Source organism: Taudactylus pleione, unplaced genomic scaffold, assembly GCF_031769625.1.
Source record: "Taudactylus pleione unplaced genomic scaffold, aTauple2 ptg000397bl, whole genome shotgun sequence".
Lineage (NCBI taxonomy): Eukaryota > Metazoa > Chordata > Amphibia > Anura > Myobatrachidae > Taudactylus > Taudactylus pleione.
In genome coordinates, this window is record NW_028284799.1 from 1,133,657 (window position 1) to 1,150,235 (window position 16,579).

The 16,579-nt window shown below is 45.1% G+C and overlaps 1 protein-coding gene across 1 annotated transcript in view; it reads left to right on the top strand.

The window, feature by feature from the left end:
* The window catches only part of INTS2 (integrator complex subunit 2), a 95,175-nt gene that overhangs the window by 14,629 nt on the left and 63,967 nt on the right, over positions 1–16,579 (top strand). The window contains exons 8-11 of the mRNA XM_088446348.1: positions 4,274–4,494; positions 5,520–5,645; positions 15,702–15,773; positions 15,902–16,016. Coding sequence (XP_088302474.1) covers positions 4,274–4,494; positions 5,520–5,645; positions 15,702–15,773; positions 15,902–16,016 — 534 coding nt within the window. The remainder of the gene's footprint in view (positions 1–4,273; positions 4,495–5,519; positions 5,646–15,701; positions 15,774–15,901; positions 16,017–16,579) is intronic.

Sequence of the window (16,579 nt, forward strand, 5' to 3'; positions counted from 1 at the left end):
AAGGATTCTATTCCAATCTGTTTGTGGTTCCAAAGCCGGATGGGTCAGTCAGACCCGTTTTAAATCTCAAATCTTTAAATCTCTACCTATCCTTTCACAGATACAAGATGGAACCCTTCATTCGGTCATTGTGGGGTTGGAGGCAGTAGAATACATGGTATCCCTGGACATCGAGGATGCGTATCTACACCTCCACATCTGGAAACCACACCAAGCCATCAAGGACTTTCATTACCTGTTTCAAGCCTTGCCTTTCGGCCTGTCATCGGCTCCCAGGGCCTTCACAAAAGGTGATTGCTGTGATCATTGCTTATCTTTGCTCTCAGGGAGTGAACATTGTCCCTTATTTGGATGACCTGCTGATCAAGGCCCAGTCAGCGGAACCAGGTTGCGCTGACTCATCAGATCCTCATACAGCACGGCTGGATTGTCAATTTCCTGAAGTCACCGCTGGTGCCGTCTCAGCAGCATCAGTTCCTGGGGATGATTCTGAACACTGCCTTACTAAGAGTGTTCCTTCCCATGGACAAGGTGCTAGCCATTCAGGAATTGGTGTGCTTAGTTCTACGGCCAAAACGGGTATTGTTACACCTTTGAAACCGGCTTCTAGGGAAGATAGTGACCTCCTTCCAGTTCTGGAGATTTAATTCCAGGCCATTTCAGTTGGATCTTCTATCCCAATGGTTGAGATCACATCTGCAGATGCACCGCCTAGTGAGACTATCTCATCAAGCCCGCATGTCTCTGATCTGGTGGCTCAGGACAGACCACCTTGTGGCAGGTCATCGGTTAGGCAACGACCCTGGACAATCAATTCCAGGGTCGTTGGTCTCGTCAGGAGTCCCTCTTACCAATCAACGTTCTTGAAATCTGGGCGGTTTACAATGCGCTGCTAGTGGCAGCTCCCCTGCTGGGGTGACCGGTTTGAGTGCAATCCGACAATGCCACAGCAGCGGCGTACATCAATTAGGAGGAGGGGAATGCGCAGTTGCATGGCGTTGTGCGAGGCCAGATGCATACTACAGTGAGCAGAAAGACACGTCGAGGCCATCTCCGCAATTTTTATTCCAGGGGTGGACAACTGGGAAGTGCACTTCCTCAGTCGTCAGGATCTTCATCCTGGGGAATGGGCTCTGCATCCCGAGATCATCCTGCAGTTGGTCCGCCGTTGGGGCAGACCGCAGATAGATCTCATGGCCTCCAGGAACAATCGCTCAAGAACAAGAGACCCAGTGGCCGTTGGAGCGAAGGCACTGTCAATTTCTTGGCCGAACGGCCTGATTTACCTGTTCACACCATTTCCACTCCTTCCACGCATACTCAAGCGCGAATCCACAACAGTCATCCTAGTGGCGCCGGACTGGCCTCGTCGGGCTTGGTACTCTGATCTCCTGCTCCTTCTGGCAGATGATACGTGGCCACTTCGCTACGATCGTATCTTCTTCAGCAAGTCCGTTTGTGTACCCCGACTTACATCGACTACGTTTGATGGCGTGGCTGTTGAAACCAACATCTTATGGAGACATGGTATTCAGAGGGCTGTGATTCAGACCATGCTCAGAGCTCGGAAGCCGGTGACATCTGCTCATTATCATCTGATTTGGAAATCCTATGTGACCTGGTGTGAGGGGCATGATTCCTCCACCTCCTCCTTCCAACTGCCTCATCGTCTTTTCCTTCAAAGGGGTCTAGATGCTGGACTTCGTTTGGGCTCGCTGAAGGTACAGGTTTCTGCCTGATCTGTATTTTTTCAGCGTCGTTTGGCCCTTCTTCCAGAAGTTAACATTTTTTTTCAGGGGGTGCATTGAGTCCAGCCACCTTTTGTTCCGCCTACTTCCCCCTGGAATCTCAACCTCGTTCTCTCTATTGAACCCTTAGATGAGGTGAAATTGAAGTTTATCACTTGGAAGCTGGTCCTTTTGTTGTTCCTGGCTTCGGCTAGGCACTTGTCGGAGCTGGGGGCACTGTCCTTGTTTTTCATGTCGACCAGGAGGAACTTCTTACTTGCCCCTCCTATTTGCCTAAGGTGGTATGGGCTTTTCACATCAATCAGCCGATCGTTGTCCCTGCTTTGCTGAATTTTTAAGGGGCTTTGCACTCCTTGGATGTAGTAAGGGCCCTCTGTATTTACGTGGCCTGTAAGGCGCGCTTACATATATTGGACACTGTTTTTGTTCTTTATGATGCTGCCCAGTGAGGTTGGCCTGTGTCAAAACAGACCTTAGCCAGATGCATACGGCTGGCTATTCGTCAGACTTATGTCGCCAATGCACGACCTCAACCTGTATCCATTCCTGTGTATTCTACGTGCTCGATGAGTACTTCTTGCGCTGTGCGCAAAGGGTTTCTGCTTCTTCTTTGCTGTCGGCTACATGGACTTCACTGCGTACTTTTATTCGGTTTACAGATTTGATACCTATTGCAGCCTCTGATTCAGGTTTTGGCCGCAGTGTGTTGCAAGTTTCTCAGCACTCTCCCACCCAGGAGGAAAGCTGGGACATTCCAGTGTCTTAAGCTCTAGTATCCCATAGTGGATGAAGGAGAAAACAGGATTTTGGTACTTGCCGGTAAATCCATTTCTCTGATTCCACAGGGGACACCAGCGCTGCTTACCTGCTTTTAGAGTTTTCCTGTTGGATTTGTTCTGCTTCTGTTCTGTTGCAGTTTGTATGTTGTCTGTTTGTGTGACTGCCTGCGTTACCTGCAGTATGTTCTTCTGTTCCTTGGGTGAGCTGTTTCTTTGGGTATGTTCTCCTTCTCCTTTCGGGCTCAGTTCCTTAACTGGAGCCGATGGGGCATATAGGGGGAGGAACCAGTCACATTTTTAGATTATTTAAAGTGCCAGGCTCTACTCAAAAACCATCTATACCCCAGTGTCCTAAGCTCCAGTGTCTCCTGTGGTATCGGAGTAATGGATTTACCGGTTAGTACCAAAATCCTGTTTTTACATGTAGTACACATGAATACACAGACAAGGCAACTTTAAAAAATCTCATATCCTTGCCCAATTCTTTCATGTTAAAGAACAACAAATCCAACACAGAATATAGTGCTACCTCCTGTAAGTATGATGGCTAAGTGTAGGTTGAGTTATATTCCTGCCACAACCATTTCTTTGACCTTTGACCAGACAGCTCTATAGTGATCTTATCTGACCACAGAACCATTATTCATGTAATAACGAGTCACTCATACTTTCTGGCTTTTCATTTTGAGTAATGGCTTATTTTCTGCCACCCTTCCAGTGTTACCCAAAGCTCTTGATATGGTTGACTGCTGCATCCTTACTCCACTTTGAGCTACTAAACTCTGTAGCTCCTTCAAAGTAATTGTTGGCCTCCTGTGGTTTCCCTCACAAGTCTCCTTTGTATTTGTACAGAGTTTTGATAGAGATAAAGTAATACAAATCCATTACCTAACTTCATGGTGATTGTAACTGGGCAGTGACTGGTAGCAATGCAGCGGTTAAAAGTACAGCCTGCGGTAGTGCATCCAACATAAGCCCTGAGTGTCATTTAAGCCTTTCTCAATGTGCCTGGTTAATATAGCACCTGAGACATGTCTGATGGCGCCAGTAGCAACAGTGTAAAGTGGCTTTCCTTGTGTCTAGTTGCTATCTGCATGTAGAAGTTAGACGGGGCAAGCCAACAAGTACTGGCTCCCGGAACCCGCATCTCCAGCCCTCCGCTCCGCGGTCCATGAGCAAAGAATGTAATTGACCTTTAGCTAGTGGCAAGTCCTTTATAGTATAGGTCTTGTTGCAAAACTCATAGCTACACTTGCATGGGGTTTGCACCAGGGTGGCTGTGGTGTTACAGGTATTAAATCACAAAAGCAGGCCAATTGTCAGGACGTTTTCTCCTAGTTTGCCAATTATTCTTCACCAATATAAACTTAGAATTTATGCAACACATGGATTAACTAATTATCCAAACAGCATATTTATTTTTTCTTAAATTGTTCTTGTAACATAATACAAAAGTCACATTTAAAAAAACTACATATTTTTTTTTTTTTTTTTTTTTTTAGTGCTTTTAAATAGAACACAGATAACCAAAATTCAATGTTGGATGTGTTCAGTAAAATGAGAGACTTGGCCAAGGATTTCAAGGCATTTAACATTGTTTAAAAAAAAAAAAGAAAGAAAACCTGAAATATTTGGTAATTTTTTTTTTTGTTTTGTTATAAATTCTTTTTTTTCAAAGGAATATTGAAAAATATATTTAACAGATGGCGACAGCTTTACTTCTATTGATACTCTCTCCCACCTTAGAGAAGAAGAGAAAACAGCAGCTCAGTGCTGTGGCAAATGAGAAAGCAGCTCCTCTCAGAGTTAATGGGTATACTCCCGGCTGAGAAGAACGCACAAGTGCCGGAGGAGGGAGACACCGAGTGTCGAGTTCCTGTGTACTGTGGACTCAAAGAGGAACATGTAGTCAAAGCCAGCGCCCTGCTCCGTCTATACTGTGCTTTGATGGGAATTGCCGGTCTTAAGTACCTGGTCTTTTTATTTTTGTTTTGTTTTTTTTCCATTTATTGAAATCCATTGTAGGTTATTATAAACTGATCTGTAATAGTATTATTGTTACCAATTATTTAATATATCCTTATACATTTAGCTCAGGACAATTCTGACTTGTTGTAATATTGAGGAGATGTTGTTCAAATGTCACTAGCCAGCAATATGAAGTTAGTCTAGTGGTAATTTTGCAGACTCCATTCTGCTCTCTGGCTCTTGTTATACAGAAGATATTTATTTTTGGTAATACACTTCCACAGCAAATGCAAAGTAGACAGGGATGTCAAAATTAACTAAATAGTCTTATTACTCATATTATTCAGATGACTAATCTGGATGCATTTAATCAGAAAGATTTTGTGTGATCAGAACTATCATTTATGGAGATACAGTACTCTAGTTCTGTCATTTTCCTGTGTCACAATGCAGTTTGCTTATGGTTCTGTAGGCACCATATGCTCCTAATGATTAAGTATTCTGGTGTTACAAATAGAGTAGAAACTGTATTAAAAAGTGTTTTTTGTGTTGAACCAATTGGTGAGAACAAAGAATAACACACATATAATGTGATCAAATTGTTCTAACAATCGCACAACTAACATTAGATTTTAAACCAAATAGTACTGCCTGTGCAAATAGCATGCAAAAATAAACAGCTATGACATTAGCCTGTAGATGGCAGTAGAGTCACATCTAACACAGGTACATGAGAAAATGCTACTTGGTGTATGTAGTCCTAGATCATCCTTAAGAATAGAATGAAGAACAAAACGCCTATTGCATGCAACCTAATTCTAGTAAGTGACCTGCAGTTCACTTACTGACAGTGGAATTCTTCGGTTATGAGGCAGTGTGTATTCCAAAAACACAACCCTCATTTCAGTTCTTAAAGTGGAAATAATGAATGTATAATATACAAAAATATGTCTCTATTCATATGTGGCAAATATACTAATATGTAAAAATGAAACGTGTGTAACCGCAGTTGTTATCCTTGCAGGCCAACAGATGAAGAAGCGGAGCAGGTGCTTCAGCTCATGACCAGCCGTCCACCAGCGACTCCTGCTGGGGTGCGATTTGTCTCCCTTTCTTTCTGTATGCTGCTGGCCTTTTCCACGCTTGTCAGGTAAGCTATAAGCCATGTACAAACATCAGTTTTAAATCTGCTTATTTTTTTTAGTCTGGTTAATACGAAATTCTACATGGAGAATGGGGTCATGTGAGCTGTAGCAGCAGATGAAGTTAAAGCATGTAACAAACAATTGGAGATAAACAAAATGATTCTATTATTTTAATGAAATTGACTCTAAGGGCCAAATGTAATAGGGTGAGAGTTTAGCAGTAACCTCTCAAATTGGTTGAGTTTTATCTTCAAAATGGGAAAACATCTGAATGAGATTTTAAATCGTGAGAGATTTTTAAGTATAAAAAAACATGCAAGTTCGCTCTGTTACTTTGTTTTTGGACTCTATTATATTGGCAAAGTTTAAAACGTGTCAGAAACTCTCACTTTTCTAAACTCTCACCCTATTACATTTGGCCCTAAATGTTTGATTCTTCGAAGTAGCTGCCTTTTACAGATATGATCGCCGAATACACTTCTGATATTCTTTCAACAATTGAAGTTGATTGAAGATTGTTCGGGTATACTGCACTCATTACAGTGAAGTTGCTGTCCCTAGAAGGTATCTGGCCTTCTATTATGATTGACTTTGGGTGGTTGAGGGATGCACTATCACTGGGTGGTGTTGGGGGAGTTTGTTGTGTTATGTGAAATGGAATTGAAATTGTACTGTGGGTGCAATTTAGGCAGAAGTGGCATTTGCATTATTTGCGCCCTCTCTACAATTGCAATTCCATTTTGCAAAACACAACATACTTCCCTTACCCCATCCCAAACCCCACTCTGACCACCACATAGAGATAGCGTGTTTCTCACACACCCAACGTCAATGGAAATTGAACATTGTTCAGGAAGTTGTGCCCAACACTGTTGGAGAAGTTCCCACAAATTTGTTGCACTTGTAGGTTGCTTTGTGAACACCCCTCTGTCCAGTTCATCCCAAACCAGCTTGATGGGGTTTAAGTCTGGAGATTGTGCTGGCTATTCCATATTTGAAGCCTTCCATCATGTTATTTTCCTCTAAGGTACTTTTGTCATATGATGTATGTTTTTAGTAATTTATCCTTGCTGTAGGATGAACCTTTGATCGCCTAGGCCAGAGGGTATTGCATGACGCTGCAAAATTATGTGGTATTTTTTTGGGTTCAGGGTGTAATCACTCTGTGCAAGTCGCTGTCTTTGGATCCATCAAAAGAGCCACAGACCATCACTCTTTTGTATTCTATGCTTGATAGTTGGTGTCAAATATTGAGGAACCATCTTTTCGCCTATTTGATGGCATACAGAAAACCTGCGTGAGATTCATGGCCAAGGAAAGCCTCCTCTTATTTTACCATCTTAGCAATGGCTTTCTTACTGCACCTTGACCTGTCACACCTGCAGCTTGGAGTCTTTCTTCTTCGGGGTCCACAGGAATTACCTTGGGGTATGTGGTTGGAGTGATCCAGGCACCAAACAGTTACAAGCTTTAGCTCCCAGGATGCACTAGGTCCTCCTCCATATATACCCCGCCCCTGGCTACAAGCATTCAGTTTTTTGTTTGGTGCGCAGGAGTGCACCTTGTGAACAGGAGACTGCCTCGAGCAAGGTTTTTTTTTTTTTTGCCGATGAGTAAGCAGCACTAACAGCGTGCTGCTGCTCAGTCTACCCCTGCTGGTGACTCAACACCAGTGAGGGAACTGGTGATTTCGACAGGCGTCAGCGGAGTGAGCGCTGAGGCTAGGACTGCAGCCGGAGACATCGGGGATGCAGGATAGGTGGTTCCCCGATATCTGCTGACGGCAGGGAACCACGTGGCAGTCCATGCATCCGGCAGTGGAGACCTGCCGGAGGCCACTAGTGAGGAACCAGGGTAGACTGCTTCCTCCGCTAGACCTCCGGGTCATGAAATTCTGGCAGCCGGGGATGGATACATACAGCCTAGGGGAGATAGGCTCTCCCCGGCTGCCCCTCCCCCAACCCAGACGCTGGTCCAGAGACGAGGCTTCCCGCGTCTTGGTTCCTCCCTGCATATAAGACGGCCAGAGACCACTCTCAGGTGCTCTCGGTGGCTGTGAATCTTAGGAGGTTTGGTCAGTCTCCCTGTATACCTCTCCTTAGGTGGCCAGGTTATACAGAGCTCGATATCCTACTTGGCCTTTGTACTGTTCGTAGTTGACTAAGAGCTTATTGCATATATATATATATATATATATATATATATTATAATATATATTTTTGCATTGTATGTGACTTATGTAAGTCTGCTGTGTGTTTATACTGCCTTTCTTATTCCTGAATAACTGTCAGTTATGACTATCACTGCTGTTTCTCCTTATAACCCTCTGCTACAGTTGTGTGGGTTATTTTGGGGGTGAACACTGTCACATTGTATTATATTACTTTGGACATAACAATACCCATAAATATATGCAAAGAAAATGATAAGCAGGAGGCAAATGCCCCTCTGCTGGTTTCATGTATGGTCTGTAAGCCAGGGTCGTCCCCTCAGGATTTCATACAGAATGGATTATTTGGTCACAGTTACAAAGAGTCACCACAACAGTCAAATCTACCAGTTCCTGGGCAGGAACCCCCTTGGGCTTCTTTCTCCTAGATCATGGCGCAGGTTGTAAACTGCCGTCCCCTACCACGGGGTACCCTCAGCAGCTACAACCTACTATGGGCCTGATTCAGAGCCGGACGCAAGTGGCTGCTCGTTCGCTCCGAGCGATGTTTGCCCAACCGTGCTTGCGTACGGATCATAATACGCATGCGCGAACCAGTCATTGCGGCCGAAAATCGTTTGTTCACTAAATTGCGAATGCCTGCTATTTTGAGTGACAGAATGAGGCGTTTGTGGGTGGTAACAGGGGAAGGTGCTTGAAAATGGGGAGTGGAGATCCGAACGCAGGCGTGCTTAAAGGTCAAAACGGGCGTTTTATGGGTGTGCATAATTAATACAGTAGCGTCATTGACCACGTCACTGGGTTATTTTATAGCCAGAACTGCTCGCAAAATTGTGGTAGCAAAAACCAACCCCAAGAATAGCGAGCAGTTCATACCCTGGTCGATGTACTCGATTAATCTAATAAATAGCGGACATGACGTAGGATGCGAGTGGCCAGGGGGCGTTTTTTTCTAAATTACGTTCTCATGTTTTGTTCGCTCGTTCAGACATAGAGGCGTGAACAGACCGCAAAGAGCGAACGGTTCATTTAAATAGCCAGCCCCTTTTCCTGAACGAACGTCCGCAAATTGCGAACGGCTCTGAATCAGGCCCTATGTTTTTGCCTCCTATGCATCCGTCCTGGATGGATGTTATGCCCACTCAAGTCAGAATAACGCTGCAAGCAGCCAAGCCGGTACAGCCTAAAACTAGAAGACGGTCGGCTTCCTCCTATCACTCCGTCCAGCCTGCAGACTCTGATGCATCTTCAGATGAGTGTGAGGACATACAGTGCTCCTCTCAAGAGTCTCTCTCAGGAGAGGAGGACCATTTTCCAACAGCAGATGTTCCCTCGGTCAAAGCTGTTTTAAACATAGATAGTGAAGAGCCGGAGCTTAAGAAGACTTCGGTTTTCATACGCCAGAAGATTTTAAGGCTGAGTTTCCTAATATAGATAGAAGACTTGAAACCTGTCTCAAGGCAGTCTTTTCTCTTTCGGGGGCTGTTACTGCCCGGCTATGGCCACGGCCTGGTTATATAAGGCCATTGAAGAATGGACAGGGGCACTGGAAAATACTCCAGAGGCCTCCAGAGAACAGCTGACTATTATCTCATATATCAAGTATGCACCCTCCTACCTGGAAGAGGTGGCATTAGATGCAGGTATTCTGACTTCTAAGGCGTCAGCTGCCTAAGTTGTTGCTTGCAGAGCCCTATGGTTAATGAGCTGGAAAGCAAATGCAGAGTCCAAGAAGGCTCTGGAATCCCTACCGTTTATGGGAGGCATTCTCAGCCTCCAAAGCGGCTCGTCTGCTTACAATGTCTACTCCTAGATCTAGGCAGTCGTCCTTTCGAGCCTTTCAGCCACAAGGAAAAGCAAAGGGTTAGTCTTCCTCTAGAACCAGTTCTCGTAAGAGACTGCAAACTAAGAGATCTTGGGAAAATAGACATCCGGCTTCCAAGTCAGATGATAAACCCACGGCCTGATGGGGCGGGTCTCCCCTGGGTGGGAGGCAGATTTCTTCAGTTTTCGGATACCTGGCATCTCACAACAACAGACGCCTGGGTTCGGAAGCTGGTCTCTTGATGGTACGCCCTGACTTTTCTGCACAACTCCTCTGGCAGAATCTGCAATGGCCTTGGCCCTTCAGCAGGCCGTTCGTTCCTTGATGCATTCAGGGGTAATAATCCGGGTTCCGGTGCATCAACAAAGAAGGGGTTATTATTCCAACCTATTTTTGATCCAAAAACCCAATGTGTCTCACCGGCCTATCCTGAATCTGAAGGGTCTCAACACATTTATCCGGTTGCCCAAGTTCGGTATGGAAACCCTTAGGTCAATTGTTTTGGCAATGGAACCGAGGGATTTTATGGTGTCCTTCGACATTCAGGACGCATATCTGCATGTGCAAATTACACCTTCCCACCAAAGGTTTCTGTGGTTTGCGGTTCTGCAGAAACATTTCCAATTTCAGGCGCTGCCTTTTGGTTTGTCAACAGCCCTGCAGGTCTTTACCAAAATAATGGCAGTAATGACGACCTACCTCAGGCAGTCAGGATTCTGCCATACTTGGACGATCTCCTGATATTGGCACAATCTCCACAGGTATTGCAGCATCATCTCGGACTGACGATTGCCTGTCTACAGACACGGCTGGATCATAAATTGGAAAAAGTCATCGCTTTCTCCAGTACAGCAGATGGTGCATGCCTGGATTCTCTGGCACAAAGGATATTTCTGCCAGAAGACAAGATTGTGGCCCTTCAATTGCGGATTCGCAGATTTCTCCGCAGTCAGTATCTGCCTACTCAGCGATGCAGGTTCTGGGGTCCATGGTGTCCACCTTCGAACTGGTGGAATATGCTCAGATCCACTCCAGAGCACTGCAACAGTTGATCCTCTCCTGGTGGAATGGGAAGCACCAGTTGGTAAGGTCACAGATGATCAGTCTTTCTCCAGATGCTCGGATGTCCCTCTCATGGTGGTTGCAGACCTTTCGTCTGAACAAGGGTCCCCCCTTCTGGATTCCAGATTGGTTGCTCCTCACTACCGATGCCAGCCTCCGTGGATGGGGCGCAGTGACAGGTCAGCACACATTTCAGGGAAGATGGATGACCAAGGAGGTTCTCCTGTCCATAAACATTCTGAAATTATGTGCAGTATTCAGAGCACTCGTTCAGGCACAGGACATACTGAAGGGCAGGCCTATCCAGGTACAGTCTGACAACGCCACCGCAATAGCCTACCTCAACCATCAGGGAGGCACATGAAGTCGGGCTTCCATGGCGGAAGTGACAAACATTCTGGTCTGGGCAGAATGTCATCTTCCAGCAATCACTGCAGTATTCATACCCGGAGTCCTCAACTGGGAATCTGACTTCCTGAGTCGGCAGGATATACACGCCGGGGAGTGGGCTCTTCATCCAGATGTATTTCAGAGCCTAGTGGACAGATGGGGACTACCAGAGGTAGACCTCCATGGCCTCAGGCCACAACTTCAAGGTCCCCAGGTATGGGTCCAGAACCAGGGATCCCTCATCCGATTTTGTGGATGCTCTACCAATGAGGTGAAACTTCAAGCTAGCGTATCTCTTTCCTCCGTTCTCCCTTCTCCCAAGGGTCATCAGGAAATTTAAGCAGGAGAGCGGAACAGTAGCACTGATAGCCCCTGCTTGGCCAAGGCGCCATTGGTTCACCGGATTGCACAGTCTCTCCATAGACACTCCATGGTCTCTTCCTCTAAGGCCGGACCTCTTAACACCGGGTCCTTGCCTGCATCCGGACCTTCCCCATCTGTCATTTGATGGCATGGCTCTTGAATCTTCCATTTTAAGAGCCAAGGGTTTTACTAATTCTGTATTCAGATGATGCTTAGAAAATATGATCCCAAAGTTTTTAGGGTCTCCCGAGTGCTTGCTTTTCTCCAGGCTGGGTTAGACCGGGATCTCCGCCTGGCCGCCCTGAGGGTTCAGGCATCTGCACTCTGTTTGGTTTCTGCCCCGCTGCCTGATGTTAGGACAATTTTTCAGGGTGTTCTGAGGGTTCAGTCTCCCTTTGTCCCTCCGGTAGTTCCGTGGGATTTGTCTTTGGTTCTCAAGGCTTTACAGGCTCCCCCATTGGAACTCCTGGAATAAGTAGCCCTTAAGTGGTTGACAGCGAAGACAGTTTTTCTTCTTGCTATCTTCTCTGCCCACAGCGTCTCTGATTTGGCAGCCCTTTCTTGTCGCTCTCCCTTTTTGATTTTTAATCAGGATAGAGCTGTTCTTCGTACCAGGGTGGGTTACCTTCCTAAGGTTGCATCCCACTTTTAAATAAAGAAATTGTATTTCCTGCCTTCCAGTCTTCAGGCCTCTCTGTAGGTGAAGCTTCTCTGGATGGTGTACGCGCCCTATGTATGTACGTGAATCGCACCAACTTTATTAGGAAATCAGATTCTTTTTTTTGTGTTGTATGGCTGTCATAAGCGAGGATGGCCAGCTAACAAACAGACTCTGGATAGGTGGCTTCGTATGATGATTTCTCAAGCTTACACACAAGCTGATCTCTCTGTTCCAAACAGAGTAACAGCACATTCTACTCGATCCGTGGGACCATCATAGGCGTTTCGTCGTGGTCCTTTTGCTGAACAATTGTGCAACCATGTGGTCTTCCGACCACACTTTTCTTAAATTTTACGCATTTGATACATTTCCCTCTCAGGATGCTTCCTTCGGTTGTCGGATTCTCCTTTCTACTAAACAGGAACTGACTTGGGACATCCCCAAGGTAATTCCTGTGGGACCCTATTGACCCCGAAGAAGAAAATAAGAGTTATGGTATAACATACTTTTGTTAACTCTCTTTGAGGTCCACAGGACACCCTCCCTAACGCACCTGGTGTTATAGGGTAATCTTTTTCTTTTGCATTACAATGATTCCCTCTAAGTGTTTCTGTGGTACACTTGTCCTTCCTTCTCCTCTTTCCTTCTCCTTGGGCTTGGTAACAAACCTAATGCCAGGGGTGGGGTATATATAGAGAAGGACCCAATGCATCCTGGGAGCTAAAGCTTGTAACTGTTACTCCAAGGTAATTCCTGTGGGCCCTATGGACCTCGAAGAAAAAGAGTTAACAAAGGCATGTTATACCATAACTCTTATCTTTTTTCACAGTTGAAACTGAGATTTGCTTACTTTGACCAGTGTTAAGCTGTACTTGCAGCTGTTGTCCTGTAAGCCACCTACATGCAAGCGATTGACTCTCAGAAACTTGTCTTCTGATTCTGTTGTGGCTTTGGATCTTCCAAACCTCTTTGGCTTTCTTTGCAAGTTCTCTCAAAGGAAAGACCTACAGTGTTATAATGGTCTGTCTTCCTTTATTGCCTTTCTCACCATTATGAATGCAGCATACTACCTTGTGCTATGCTGTATTGTCCAAATAGTGCTTTAGAGCTTGTAATAACAGGCTTTTCCAACATTGCTTTTATACAGACAGGTGAGTTGAGACTACTGTATGAAGTGTTTGCATTAACTTTGAACTTGATTTACTTCCATTGCTGCAGATCAGATGAAAGTTCTTAACTCCTTTATTTGTTCCTTGAAAAAGGCCTTCCGCTTTCATACTAATTGGGGGACACTGAAAAGAATGGGTTCAGTGGAAAGGCTGAGGAGTATGTACTAAATAGTTAATACTATTGAGGCTGAAACTACCTTCCCTTTTAAACCCTTCCATCTCCATCTGCAACTCAGTTTTTTTTTATTTTATTTACTCCGCCAGGTGAATATAAGCAGTGAGCACGCATTTACGGCCAATTCCCTGGATCGAGATTGGATGCTTCCAATCTTGGGATGCAATCCCGGCCATTTTTAGGCCAAAATCCTGGGATCCCGCTATCCTGGGATTGGTCTCCCTAGTCACGGCTGCCTGGCCTGGCTGCCACAAAGTCACACAGTCTCTTTTGGTCCTACCTGTCTCCTTGCAGGTATGGACACTGGCCTCCCAAGTGATAAACTACCAACTAATCAGCTCCTAACTCATTTCTTCTTCAGAGTCCATAGGGTCCACAGGAACTACCTTGGGGATATGTGGTTTGGAGTAAACTCTTTCCGGTCCCAGGATGTACTGGCTCCTCCCCCATATATACCCCGCTTCCGGCCACAGGTTAAATTGTACTTTACACTTGTGAAGACTGAGCTGCCCATTCCCCCCTCTCCTAATTAATTGGAGATACTCAGCTGCAATTGAGTGTTGCTGAGGGCAGATTTTCTCTCTCTGTCTGTCTGTGTCTCTCTCTCTCGCTCTATCTGTCTCTGTCTCTCTCTCTGTGTCTCTCTCTCTGTGTCTCTCTCTCTGTGTCTCTCTCTCTGTGTCTCTCTCTCTGTGTCTCTCTCTCTGTGTCTCTCTCTCTGTGTCTCTCTCTCTGTGTCTCTCTCTCTGTGTCTCTCTCTCTGTGTCTCTCTCTCTGTGTCTCTCTCTCTGTGTCTCTCTCTCTGTGTCTCTCTCTCTGTGTCTCTCTCTCTGTGTCTCTCTCTGTCTCTGTCTCTCTCTGTCTCTGTCTCTCTCTGTCTCTGTCTCTCTCTGTCTCTGTCTCTCTCTGTCTCTCTCTGTCTCTGTCTCTCTCTGTCTCTGTCTCTCTCTGTCTCTGTCTCTCTCTGTCTCTCTCTCTGTCTCTCTCTCTCTCTGTCTCTCTCTCTCTGTCTCTCTCTCTCTGTCTCTCTCCCACCCCCCGCCCCCTAGTACCAAGGTACATAGCACTGGAATCCTATCAACTTTTTTGCTTGTATAAATTGATTCAGTGCCGATTTGTATGCATTGCACTTATATCCTACCAATGTGACTGTGATTTAGTGCCCATTTGCATATATATTTGTATGCATGTAGATCCTACTAAACTTATGTGTTTAGGTAGTTGATTTTAATGCCCTCTTGCAATATATTATATGCATTTTTATGTGACTTATGCTATCTCTGCTGTTGAGAAAAAAAAACAGTTTTTTGTTTTCTTTTTGTTGCTTTCCTAACTCCCAACTACCTGGTGTATGGGGGTTAGAGAGTGCTTCACATTTACTTTTATCTGTGAAGGGGAATCACATTGCATTGTTAACTCTACACTTGTTGTAGGTTACTTGCAAATATTTCCCATTACTCAGGACAAAGGTAAACAGGAGACTGTTGTCCCTGTGCTAGTTTCATGTAAGGCCTGTGCAATAGGCCTCTCAGGATTTCATACAGGATGGACTGTGTGTTGATTGTTATACACCACAACAGTCCACCTCACCAGCACCTGTTCATGTTATACACCACAACAGTCCACCTCACCAGCACCTGTTTTGGGGTCGCCTTGAATGTCCTCCTGGCATCAGGTTAAGACCCAATTAGTGGGCAGCCCCCACATTGCCTCCCACTTTGGATCTCCCAAAGTGATTACAGCCTGCTATGTTTCATCTTTCCATACATCCTTCTTGGATGGAGGGTTATGTCCACTCATTTCAGAATCTGGCTTTTAGCATCTACCTATCTGCAGATGTTACAGGCGAATAAGCCATCAGCCGTCTAAGTATATAAATGGACTGGACCATCCTCTCAGTTCACACTGCTTTCAGGTTCTGATATATTATCTGAGGAGGCAGAGGATACACAGGTTTCTCCCTCTGGGCCTATTTCTGAGTGGAGGAGCGTCATTCATTAGTGGATGTTCCTCTCTAGCAGGGGGCGGTTAATTCAATCCTCATTATAGAAGATGAAGTACCGGCTCCTAAAGCCTAATAAAAAAAATCATAGTTGCCCCGGAGGTGCGATAAAAAAAGACAGAAGAACTGTTTTCTTTTTTATTTTAAGTAGGTACATGATTACTTTTTCAGTTAAACTCGTCAAGTTGTATTTGCAGAAATGAACCGGAACATTAATCAAATTTGTTTGTTTTTTGCCCATCAGTACCCCGGAGCAAGAGCAGCTGATGTTGATGTGGTTGAGCTGGATGATAAAAGAGGAGGCTTATTTTGAAAGGTGCGGCTTTGGTTTAATCTATGTCCCTTGTGTTTAATTTACATGTAAAAGGCGGTGTAAATGGCAATTTTCACACTTTGTATTATCATGAGTGGTCTGCTAAATAATTATTTGCTTATCTCTTACAGTACTGCTGGAGTATCGGCCTCATTTGGAGAGATGTTGTTGTTGGTTGCCATGTATTTCCATAGCAACCAGCTGAACGCTATCATTGATTTGGTCTGTTCCACATTAGGAATGAAGGTGAATCCATCATTATTGTTACAGAAAGGGGAGAGAGATGTTGCTTTGTGTATCGTAGAATAATAACCATTTACCCCTTTCTCATGTAAGGGTACAAATGAGATGTTTGATTACATCTTTTATGATATGTTAAGCATTGGTAAAAAGGTATGTTTAGTTTAACAATCAATTCATGCTATGCATCCAACATGAGCAAAGATCTCGGCACAGAGCCCAATATATTGCTTCCCTAGTAATATGACAAGGAAGTATCCCTATGAGGGAGAGAAGAACAGTGAATGAGTGAGAAGACCAGGGGAGGGAGAGTGGAGATGTTACACTACAAGGGATGGGTACGGGATCCCGGTGGTCAGAATCCCGACACCGGCATCCAGTCAGGATTAGAATACTGACACTTGTCGGTCAGTATTATAACCCTCACCCTACCCTAACGCTCCCTCCCCGGTGCCTGACCCTAACCTCCCCTCCCCAGTGCCTAAATCTAACCTCCCCCTCCTTGCACCCTAAACCTAACCTCCCCCCAACTCCGCTACTTACTTTTGAGATTCCGGCGGTCAGGATGC